The 12,826-nt window shown below is 37.1% G+C and overlaps 1 protein-coding gene across 1 annotated transcript; it reads left to right on the top strand.

The window, feature by feature from the left end:
- The first annotated feature begins 236 nt into the window (after positions 1–236).
- LOC136388640 (olfactory receptor 8K5-like) lies at positions 237–2,781 on the top strand. Its single transcript, XM_066360463.1, is given in 3 exon segments — positions 237–297; positions 1,821–2,018; positions 2,020–2,781. Coding segments are annotated over 2 exon segments (942 nt in total). The 5' UTR covers positions 237–297; positions 1,821–1,838.
- Positions 2,782–12,826: the final 10,045 nt, after the last annotated feature.

Genomic DNA, 12,826 nt, shown 5'->3' with positions numbered 1-12,826 from the left:
TTTGCCTGACCCAGTGCATCTCCCATTCTGCAGGACAACCCCAGCATAGCAGGTCTTGTAACGCATGTACGTTCTTATGTGTCAGAGGAAAGAACCTGAAAGCTGAGGAGGATCAATGGAGAAGCAGCGACTTCCTTTAGCAAAGAGGGACAGAAGTTCTCAACAGTCTCCATAGTTGCCTCCCCACTTCCCCTCTATTCATTATTCTTTGGATCACGCTGGCTAAATGGACACCAAAAACATTATAGGTTCCTAGAATTCGGACAACAGTGGCTCTTGACTCAGCTTTTCAAAACTGTAAGTTTGGACTTTGTGCTGGGCTCCCTGAAGTTTCTACCTAAAAGTTGTCCAGTCTAAAGCTGAGCAATACGTGACACAATTCTATTTTGTATTTTAACTGGTTGAATATTTTGAACTCCAATTACTCCTCCATTGAAAAATCATGTTTACAGAGATCCATATTTTCACCAAAGAGAAACTCAGAGTGAGAGCAAGGAAACACAAGTGTATTGAGCTAAAGGAGCTTCACTATCTTTAATCAAAGCAGTTACATTTCATTTTCCTGACTTCCCATGTCAATTTCATAAAATAAAGAGGTCAGTACTTATCATTGAAATATGTGAAAATCATGTCATTATATTCTATGTATTAAATATATATCAAATATTGCAGTATTCAAGAAATAGACAGTAATATAAGATACAATAAATGATCAAATAAATACTTTAATGCTTTATTTATCCTATCATATTCACAATAGAGGAATTAATTAATGCATATAAATAACATATTAGAGGAAAGAAAGCATATATAATTAAATATTCAAAAGGGCTAAATAATGATAGAAACCATGTATTTTAACATAACTAGAATCAGATTTTATGCTTCTTGAAGCTTACAGTAATTTAAAAATAACTTAAAAATTATCTATGTAAATTAAAGCATAAATATGAATATTAACTTACAATGGAAAACAATTTTAATTTTAGCTGTCAGTGAACAAGTAGTCACAATATAAAATTATTAACATAATATTTTTATTTGTAAAATTCAGAACATATCTCAGTATATTGAGTGGTAAGAGAGTTCTCAGAAGACATTTCAACACAAGAGTAGATAACATTACTCAATGATAAATTTGACTCATAAATACATGCACTAAACATTAAGTAAAATATTATAAATTCTATCTTTTGTTAGCTAGATTCCACAAATGTTTGCACACATGCCAATGCACTATGATGTTAGTTGAATGTGATGATGTCCAAGTTGGAATGGGAAGAGAAAGTGAGCTTGTTTGAGGTTACAATATATCTTACATTTGCAACTTTTACGAAGACATATCATTTTATGAGTGTATTGCTAAGACCACACCTAGGGCTTTAAAAGTGCAAATGAGGGACCCAAAATCTTAAACCTCATTAACTTTATATTATCTCGATCTCTTTGAAAAATCAAAATTCTACAAGATTTGTTAAACAAAAATATAAGAGTATTAAATAAAAATTGTGATGCCATCTTACAGTTGAAATAAATATTTCTACTATATATATATAGCTTTAAAAAAATCAATGGATATTTTCCAAGCATTGTTGACTCTACCTAGAATCTTTACGACATTGTGTGTGTTTCATGTGCGTCTCTTCTCTTGGAAAGTAAAAGACTCTGTCAGTTATTTTAATTTTAAAAAATCAGATGTGGGAATTGTTTTCCATTGTCTATTTTGAAAAAAAAAAAAAGTTCAACCTGTCTGCAAATATTATATGTTGTTTAGCTGACACTACGTGAAAACACATAACAACCCCTCTGTTTCTTTACAGGAAATCAAACTGGAGAAAATGAGTCAACAGAATCTAACAGCGCTGGCTGAGTTTATTCTGATAGGAGTCACCCAGCAGCCTGAGATGCAGGTTCCACTTTTCATAGCTTTCTCCATCATCTACACAATCACAGTGGTAGGCAACTTGGGCATGATTATCTTGACCCAGGTGGACTCCCGCCTACACACACCAATGTATTTTTTTTATCAAACACCTGGCTTTCATTGACCTTGGAAATTCCACTGTTATTTGTCCCAAGATGCTGGTAAATTTTGTCGTGGATCAAAATATCATTTCATATTATGCTTGTGCCACACAGTTGGCTTTCTTTCTTATGTTTATTATCAGTGAATTTTTCATCTTGTCGGCCATGGCCTATGACCGCTATTCAGCCATCTGTAACCCTTTGCTTTACAATGTTATTATGTCCCAGAGGCATTGTTATGTGCTGGTGGGCATTCCATACCTCTACAGTACCTTCCAGGCTCTAATGTTTACTATTAAGATTTTTTCATTAACCTTTTGTGGTTCTCCTGTCATAAACCATTTCTACTGTGATGATGTTCCCTTGTTACTTTTGCTCTGTTCAAATGCACAAGAAATAGAATTATTGATCATATCATTTTCAGCATTTAATTTGCTTTCTTCCCTGCTGGTAGTTTTGGTATCCTACATCCTGATTCTGAAAGCCATATTTCGAATGCATTCTGCAGAGGGCAGGAAAAAAGCGTTTTCCACGTGTGGTTCTCATCTGACTGTGGTGGTTGTATTCTATGGGTCTCTATTATTTATGTACACACAGCCCAAATCCACTCACTCCTTTGATACTGATAAAATGGCCTCTGTGTTTTACACTTTAGTGATTCCTATGCTTAATCCCTTGATCTACAGCTTAAGAAACAAAGAGGTTAAAAATGCCTTCCATAGGGTCTTTAAGAATCAATGCAAACTTTTTACTTAATATTTAATATGGAATATTATTCTAAAAAACTCTGATAAAGGCCAATGTCACTTAGTATTTCTAATATATATAATTACATTTTTTTACTCCGGAGCGAAAACTAATTATAACACACAAATAGATTGTTTCCCTAATATTCAGCCAAATTCTCATATTTTAGATCTCAATTAAATAATACTTTCTCTTTAGCATTTCTTGCTTTTGAGTCAATGTTTCTTTTAGTAATACCATAGAACCTGACATTTATCCAGGTGAAACACTTACTAAATTCTACCTCTGTAAACTATGTGTCTGTTGCTATTTTTTGTTATTATTATTTTTTTAAGTCAGGGATCTTTTCAAGTTTGTTTCTATTCTATTTTCTGAACCTAATACAGCTGTGTAAATAAAGTGGTTCTTTTGCAAACAGAATATGTTTGGATCATGATTTTTAAAACAAATATCTATTCTGCCAATCTTGCTTTTGGAGAATTTTATTCATTTACATTTAACTAATGACAGATAATGATGTCATACTTGTGGCACGTTGCTCTTGGTTTCCCATATATTATCTCTTTCACCTGTTGCTCATCTTTTCCTCCATTACAAGTCTCTGAGTTTGTGGCCAAACACTAAATTGGGCATGAGCACTGTGAAAGTACACAAGGCTGTTAAAAGATGATCAGGGAATTGTAAGCTGAACAATTCCAGAGTACACACAGATATTAGAGTTCCAATATCCAGAGAATACAGTTCTTGTTTAACACCCAGTTATCCAGTACAGATTTCAGAAGGAAAATTTACTTGACTCCTATTCATATAGTTTAAGACTTTGTTTATTCAATTTAGAGAAAGAGAGCGAGAAAGAGAGGGGGAAGGAGGAGCAGGAAGCATCAACTTCCATATGTGCTTTGACTGGGCAAGCTCAGGGTTTTAAACCAGCAACCTCAGCATTTCAGGTCAGTGCTCTGTCCACTGTGCCACCACAGGTCAGGCATATAGATTTGAAATAAGCCTCAAAAAGAGCTATCTGATCCTTGTTTAAAGCATTGAATTTTTTTTTTTTTGGAAGACAGAAAAGTATAATGGCGCTCATTATCAAAATTCACAAAATTCACCATCCATCACAAATACTAGACATATACAAAAGCAGGAACATGTGTTACCCAGGAGATCGTTAATGTAGATCTTGAAGTAACGATAGGATTATCAGGCAAAGAGTTTAATACCATATATTTATAGTGCAAGCACTGACATTTGTGTTTGCTTTTTATCTTTTCATAATGCAAGTTCCTGACTTAGATTTTGGATGACTAAGGCATCAATTTCAAAGAGGCATCCACTTGAAAAGAATGCTGTGTATTTTTTTTTCAAATACAGTTTGCATTAAATGTTATTTTGTATTAGTTTCAGGTGTACAATATAGTGGTTAGATAATCATATACTTTACAAAGTGCTCCCCCGGATATATATATATCAAGTGCCCACTTGGCATGATATGTAGTTATAACAATATTGTTTATTAATTCCCTATGCTGTACTATATATCATTGTGACTATTTTGTGATTACCAGTTTGTACTTCTTAATCCCTTCAACTTTTTTCAGGGCACCCTTGTTCACTGTTCATGGGAATGCAGACGGGTGCAGCCACTGTGGAAAACAGTATGGACGGTTCTCCAATAATTTAAAATGGAACTTCTTTGCAACCCAGCAATTCCACTTCTGGGTATATAGCAGAAGAAACCCAAAACACTAATTTGAAAGAACATATGCACTTCTGTGTTTATTGCAGCATTATTTACAATAGCCAAGCTATAAAAGCAACCTGTATGTTCATCAATAGATGAGTGGATAAAAAATGTGGTTGTATATATATGCCGTATACAATGGAATATTAGTCAGCCATTCAAAAAAAAAGAATAAAATCTTACGATTTACAACTGCGTGGATGGACCTAGAGGGTATTACACTAACATAAAATGTCAGACAGAACAAGACAAATACCACGTGATTTCACTTATGTGGGATCTAGAGAGCAAAATAAGTGAACAAACAAAAGAGAAACAGGCTCATAGATACAGAGATCAGACTGATGGTTGTCAGAGGGGTGGGGGTTTGAGGGTTGGGGGGAAAGACTGCTATCTGGAGTAAACACTCTCTGCCACCACAAAACGGGCCTCCTTTGTTTTGGAGATTTTGGTTGGTTTCAATAATTGACAATTTAGGCTACTTGCTTGTTCCCTCTTTTGTGTTTTAAATTCCCACTCTTATTATTTAAGTATACCAATAAAGAGTAAGCCTAGGAAATCCTAGACTCCTACACTAGAGACCAGTAAAAGCAGAACCCCAGGCCCTAGTGGGTTGAAGCTGAGAAAGGGGAAAGCCTATTGTGTCTCCCTTGGCAACTGGCAGGTCGGTATAAACCGCCGACACCCCCGACTGCCTCATCCCTGTGAGATAGCTGACAGGCTAAACCCCTTCCCAGGTCTATGGGTGGGCACCAAGGAGAGCCGAACTGAAAACACAAGCTGGTCTGTTCTAAAAGGAAAATTTATTTAAAACTCCTGGGTGAGCCTGGCCTGTGGTGGCACAGTGGATAAAGCATCAACCTGGAACACTGTGGTCGCTGGTTCAAATCTCTGGGCTTGCCTGGTCAAGGCACATTCAGGAAGCAACTACTATGAGTTGATGTTTTCTGCTTCTCCCCCCTCTTTCTCTGTCTCTCTCTGTCTCTCTCCTCTTACTCTCAAAATAAATAAATAAATTCTAAAAAATATAAAAAATAAAACGCCTGGTGCAAGCTGACCAAGACAGACCAAAAGCCAGTTTGGCACCGGAAAGAGTTGGAGTAGGGTTTTTATAAGTTAGTCAGGGGTCTTGGAAAATGCAGCTGACATCACTGCCTCTATAGGTACAAGGTAATATTGTTTATATGTGGATTGGAGTGATGCCACGGTTCCTCCCAATTGTTTATTTCCCAGCTCAACTGTGTAAAGGAGGCCTGTGCTAGTTCAAAGGTTCCTGGGGTGGCTGGTTTGCCAAGCCTTCAAACAAGCCAGTCCCGCCTCCTCCCACGGCGTTGCAGCCTCTCTGGCCTAGTGACTAGGCTTTCACAAACAACTATTGTTATTTAAACTTCCCTAATTGTCAGGTCCTTCCCAATGCAAGCTTTCCCTTACATTTCTGCAAAAATAAACTTTTTGCTACATTTCAAAGTGAGGGCCAGAAAGCCATTCAGTGAGATAATAACAAGCCTCACAATTGGAGCTCTGGATTTAAAGGTACCCTGAATCCAAACCTTGCACCTAGAAGCTCTTTCTCTCGACATGCAACCTTAATGTTTAGCCCCAGATGTGGGGCTATAAGTTAGTCAGGGGTCTTGGAAAATGCAGCTGACATCACTGCCTCTATAGGTACAAGGTAATATTGTTTATATGTGGATTGGAGTGATGCCACGGTTCCTCCCAATTGTTTATTTCCCAGCTCAACTGTGTAAAGGAGGCCTGTGCTAGTTCAAAGGTTCCTGGGGTGGCTGGTTTGCCAAGCCTTCAATTTGTAATTTCTTGGTCTTATAAGTAATAAACCTGTATGTTTTTAAAGTTTTCTTACAGTTATTGCTGAAGGGCACCTTGTAATATAATAACTATGACATCTGTTTCATCCACATTAGATGTTAATAAGCTGAGACCAGAACAAAACCATATTTAGTATAAATAAATGATTTAGTAACGTCAATGTAAGAAACTCCCAAACTTGTAAGAATATTTATGAGTTTATCTGAGGCACACTCTTGACAATTGCAGGGAAGCAGAGTCTCAATGGGTTGAGAAAATGCTCTGGAAAATGATGATTTCACCAGTATTTATACATTAGAATCAAAGGAAAAGACATAAGGGGGTTACATGAAATTGATTGGTGATAGATTAAGAAGGTTGGAGAAAGCAAAGCAGGAAAATATCTGAGATTGTTTAAAAGTAAAATGTATATACTGAAACTTCTTTTACACAGGCAGGCACAAGATAGTTAAGTTAATTAACATGGTAATAATAACAACGAGTTTTGTTGGTTTCTGTTCTGGTGGGAAACTTGCTCTTTGAGAGTGGGGGGGGGGGTGGCAGGAAAAGAAGATTACCCTTACATTTCAACGACATGTTATCAGGTACATTATTGTAGATTTAAAAGACAACAGACATTGTGTAGTTTGTCTTTTTATTCTGTTCTTATTGTCTTTAGCTGTGCAAAAGCTTTTTAGTTTGATATAGTCCCATTTGTTTAAACTACACAATGGGAGAACATATTTGACAATACGTCTGATAAGGGGTTAATAACCAAAATTTATAAAGAACTTGTAAATCTCAACACCAGGAAGACAAACAATCCAATCAAATAATGGGCAAAAGAAATGAATAGACACTTCTCCAAAGAGGACATACAGATGGCCAATAGGCATATGAAAAAATGCTCAACATCACTAATCATTAGAGAAATGCAAATTAAAACCACAATGAGATATCACCTCACACCAGTCAGAATGGTGCTCATCAACAAAACAACACAGAATAAGTGCCGGCAAGGATGTGGAGAAAAGGGGACCCTCCTGCACTGCTGGTGGGAATGCAGACTGGTGCAGCCACTGTGGAAAACAGTATGGAGATTCCTCAAAAAATTAAAAATCAAACTGCCTTTTGACTCAGCTATTCCACTTTTAGGAATATACCCTAAGAACACCATAGAACTGTTCCAAAAGAAGAAATGCACCCCAATGTTTATGGCAGCATTGTTCACAATAGCAAAGATCTGGAAACAGCCCAAGTGTCTGTCAGTGGACAAGTGGATTAAACAGCTTTGGTACAGCCCTGGCCGGTTGGCTCAGCGATAGAGCGTCGGCCTAGCGTGCGGAGGACCCGGGTTCGATTCCCGGCCAGGGCACACAGGAGAAGCGCCCATTTGCTTCTCCACCCCTCCGCCGCGCTTTCCTCTCTGTCTCTCTCTTCCCCTCCCGCAGCCAAGGCTCCATTGGAGCAAAGATGGCCCGGGCGCTGGGGATGGCTCCTTGGCCTCTGCCCCAGGCGCTAGAGTGGCTCTGGTCACAACATGGCGACGCCCAGGATGGGCAGAGCATCACCCCTGGTGGGCGTGCCGGGTGGATCCCGGTCGGGCGCATGCGGGAGTCTGTCTGACTGTCTCTCCCTGTTTCCAGCTTCAGAAAATAGCAAAAAAAAAAAAAAAAGCTTTGGTACATATATACTATGGAATACTACTCAGCCATAAGAAATAATGACATCGGATCATTTACAATAACATGGATGGACCTTGATAACATTATACGGAGTGAAATAAGTAAATCAGAAAAAACTAAGAACTATACAAATCCATACATTGATAGGACATAAAAATGAGACTCAGAGACATGGATAAGAATGTAATGGTAACTGGAGGGGGGGATCGGGGGCGAGGAAAAAGAGAGAGCTTGTGGGGGGAGGGGAGGGCACAAAGAAAACCAGATAGAAGGTGACGGAAGACAATTTGACTTTGGGTGAGGGGTATGCAACATAATCAAATGTCAAAATAATCTGGAGATGTTTTCTCTGAACATATGTAACCTGATTTATCAATGTCACTGCATTAAAATTAATAAAAATAAGATCGAAAAACAAAAAGACAACAGACAGACGCAATTAAGGTAAGCAATGCCTTTTGTTAGAGAAAAATACCTCCTTAGGACGTGACTACACACCATGAACTGCTTTTAGTTAGTTTAAATTTCAGACTATTTTATGTGGTTATTTTAGGTCTTTGAGTTTGTAAAGTCACCATACAGGCCTCCCTTTAGTTTGTCAGGTTCAACATGTGGCTCCTTTTTTGTCCGCAATAACAACAATAATAACCTTTTGAGGAAACAAATGAAAGATTAAAAAATGACTGTAAAGCCAGTAGCTGCCATCATGGCTATTCACATGCAGGTTCGCATTGGATTCGAACAGTCAGTAAAGAAACAACAGAGACAAAAGCTGATGGGCCATCATCTTTAATCCTAGCTTGCACCCGGCGGGCAAGTAAAAACACACACTGGGCTCCAAAACCCACTCATTCAGTGCTCACAAAGCTACTGACTTATCCGAGTTTTCCTAGAATCAAAAGTTTCTAGCTCACCAGCCTTACTCACCTCTGTTCCCCATCTCCTTCCTTCTCCCTGCACAAACTCTGCACACACTGGCTTTTCCTTCAGCACTCTGCCATCTTGGCTGCTTTTCCTGACTTCCTCCACATGGCCTTTCTCTGCTCACCTCTCTGCTCTCCTCTCTTAATGCTAATATCAAGGAACTGAGAGAGCAAGCTCCTGGTCTGCCCTACTTTATAGTGCAGAAATCAAAACCTTTAATCCAATATACAAAATAGGGAAGTCTCTAATACAAAGTCACTTATCTGAGGCATGATGGGATTGTACCACCCCACATCAAAAAGGGTAGGAAAGGCTTAGTCCTAAAACCAAGCCCAGGCTACAAGGATCTTGCCTGCCCACAGTCTGCCCTCAACACACATTAATACAATCACGCCCATCCCAAGCAATCACCTGGGCACAGGCTTCAATGTGGGCAGCACCATCTTTAACAAAGTGAGCATAATATATTTTATCTACCCAACAATGACCAAATGATGGCCCTGGCTGGTTGGATCAGTGGTAGAGCGTCAGCCAGGAGTGTGGATAACCTGGGTTTGATTCTCGGTCAGGGCACACAGGAGAACCAACAATCTGTTTCTCCACCCTTCTCCTCCCCTTCTCTCTCTTTCTTGCTCTTCTCCTTCTCCAGCCATGGTTCAATTGGTTCGAGTGCATCAGCCCAGATCTGAGGGCATTGAGGATAACTCAGATGGTCCAAGTCGTCAGTCTCAGATGCTTAGAATAGCTCTATTGATTCAAGCATCAGCCCCAGACTTGGGTTGCTGGATTGATCCTGGTCCGGGCTCATGTGGGAGTCTGTCTCTCTATCTCTCCTCCTGTCACTTGGAAAAGAAAAAAGAAATGACCAAATGAAACATCTAGATTTTAAAATGCAATACTAGATATGAAAAAAAATATTTATTGAGTGAGAGTAATAACAGATTTTACACTGAAAAAAATGATAGCTATACTTAAACACATTACAGTAGAGGCTACCCAAAATGAAGCCAGAGAGAAAGCAAAATATTAAGTAAACACTATGAAAATGGTCTCAGTGATCTGTAGAACAATAGCAAGCTAAATACTATACATTTAAACCAGGGGTCTCAAACTCGCGGCCCCCGCCCACCAATTTTGTGCGGCCCGCAGACTAATCAAACTTCGTGGATTAGTCTGCGGGCCAGTCTGCGGGCTGCACAAAATTGGTGAGCGGGCCGCGAGTTTGAGACCCCTGATTTAAACTTAAATGTGAGTCCAAGTTGAAAGTAGAGACTATATGAGGCAGAAAAACCATTGGAGGAAATGTTAGCAGAATTATTTCCAAATTTATATATATTTAAAAACCTATAATTCCAAAGATATAAGAAGCTAAGATATTATAAGCAAAATAAACAGAGAAGCAATTAAATCAAAACACAACACAATTAAAATTTTGAAAACCAATGGTAAAGAGAAGTCCTTAGCAGGTAGAGATGAAAGATACTTTATAAACAGATGAAGAAGGTATTTACTACTGATTTCTTGCAGATAAAACACAAGTCGTAAGACATTGTTTTATGTCAACCCATAGCTATATATCCAGCAATAATATCCTTGATTAATAGATGTTATTTTATTGAATGTTGTATAATTTTTGAAGAAGTCAATTTTATTCATTTACACATTGTACATGAGTGTATAATGTGCCTAGTATGTAAATGATATTGTGTAAGTAGGATACTGACAAAGGTGTATTTGTAATTTCAGTGGTTAGTGATATTGCATTATATATTTTTTACAGTTAAACTGAGGTAAGAAATGTATTTGACTTTTCCCAATGGGATATTCTGAGAATAATTAACAAGAATCCGAGGCACTCTCTCCATCAGGTAATTATGTGCAATGTTTTTTTATCCTTGCATCAGATTAACACTTAAACAAAATGTGTGTCAAGAGGATAGAACAACACTTAAATACGTTCCCCAACAATTGATGGGGATTAAAACAGTAGGAAGTCAAAGCAGATTTGCCACTCAGGTGAGTACAAAACACTAGTTTGAAAATTTCTCAGGGCAGACAGCTTAAACTGTATTATCAACAAAGATTTTGTAGAGCATTGTGCACTGAAAAATTGTTTCTTCTTTGCAAAATACATTCTGTCATTAATAGAATTAATGTGTAGGACAGACCTGACACTGTCAACCATACATTTGGACCATCGTTGTTTTCAGATGAATTTACTATTTAGGTAATCTATGGTAACATGGGGTTTTGGCTATCTTTATTTACAGGTGTCTCTTCCATCTCACTGTTAATTACCTACATATTCAGGGTAACCTTCATATAAAGGAAGTGTTGTATTTGTAAGATTATATTCTGAAGACATAATGACTTTATTTAAATCCTGATCCTACCATCTATTATCTCAGTGGCCATGATTAATTTATTTCACTCCCTGTTCCTCAATTTCCTTTCCTTTCAAATGGATATGATCATACGATCCACTGACTGGAACTATATTGTGGCTCATAGGAGGTAATATACATAAAGTGCTCAAGAAAAGTGCCTTAATCCACACTTGGCTGTCATTTGTATTCTTCTTTCCATTGAGTTTATAAATAATTAGAATGAACAAGTCTTTTTTATGCAGATGAAGAATGCATGATTGAAAAATTGTTAGAAGATGTGATTCCATAGGCAGAAACAACAGGTGTACAAGTGAAGGCCAAGATATTAATAACCAAATCCTAAGAATTAACATATCATGGCCTTAGATTTTGTATAGGGTAAACAAGTTGAACTTATAATTAAAATACTGAAATATATGTGTATATATATACATTTATATTAATATATTATATTAATAATTTATATCAATATACAAATATTATATTTATATATTTTTATTATTTACATTTATATTGTATATACATATATGTATGTGTATATACATATATGTGTGTAGATAGATATATAGATATAGACATAGATATAGATGATATAGATATAGATAGAGATAGAGATTATAGATATAGATATAGATATAGATATAGATATAGATATAGATATAGATATAGATAGATATAGTGGTCATATTTTTTCCAATCACTCCATGAACAGTTAAGAAAATTATTTAGCCTTGTTACTTTAAATAGGCATGATGACTGTCAGTAATGTAAGGTATATGTTTTAGGTGTCTGTGTTTATTTACTTCAGATATTTAAAAAGCTGAAATAGAACAGAAAGGATTTTTGACATACTTAAAATGATTTTGGATCAAAAATGGATGTTAAAATAACTGTATCAAAACAACCACTTCCAAATTTTTTACTTCTTTAAAGCATAGTTTACCAAAGTTTCGATGAATGTGCGGATTGTATCAGTCTGAGAAAATCAAGAGTGATGCTATCATCTAGGAATGCTTGAAGACACACACTTGGGCCTTACTATTTGTAAGCCCCCCAGACACTTCTACTGGAGCCGATGTTGTGGCAAAGTGCAGGAAGTGCCCACAGTGACAGGCAATCTGGGCAGGGTTATTCAAGCAGCTGGTTACCTAGGTCATCCAGGGCTTTGGAAAAAGGAACTTTACAGGTATGAGAGAGACTGGCTCTTTCACTAATGTAGCTGCCATACATTTATTCAAAATGGATGTCGTTGAAATGTATGTCTTGACAATCAAAAAATTATTGTCAGAAACTTGCAAGACAATCAAAAAAGCTAATTGTCAGGCACTTACACTACAATGTGAGTGTAGGTATGTATAGTTTTCAGCCTGATAGGAAGAGGAGTTCCTATTTATCATTTAAGACAAAGAAAGTTCTTTGTATCTGATGCACTGTGTATTAAATTCTCTTAGAAGATAGCATCTCAAATATAAGTATTGATTTTATCCCTTATTCAGGTTACCAAGAAGAACCAC

This window comes from Saccopteryx leptura, chromosome 1 (assembly GCF_036850995.1).
Source record: "Saccopteryx leptura isolate mSacLep1 chromosome 1, mSacLep1_pri_phased_curated, whole genome shotgun sequence".
Lineage (NCBI taxonomy): Eukaryota > Metazoa > Chordata > Mammalia > Chiroptera > Emballonuridae > Saccopteryx > Saccopteryx leptura.
This window is presented reverse-complemented; position numbering and strand designations above follow the sequence as displayed.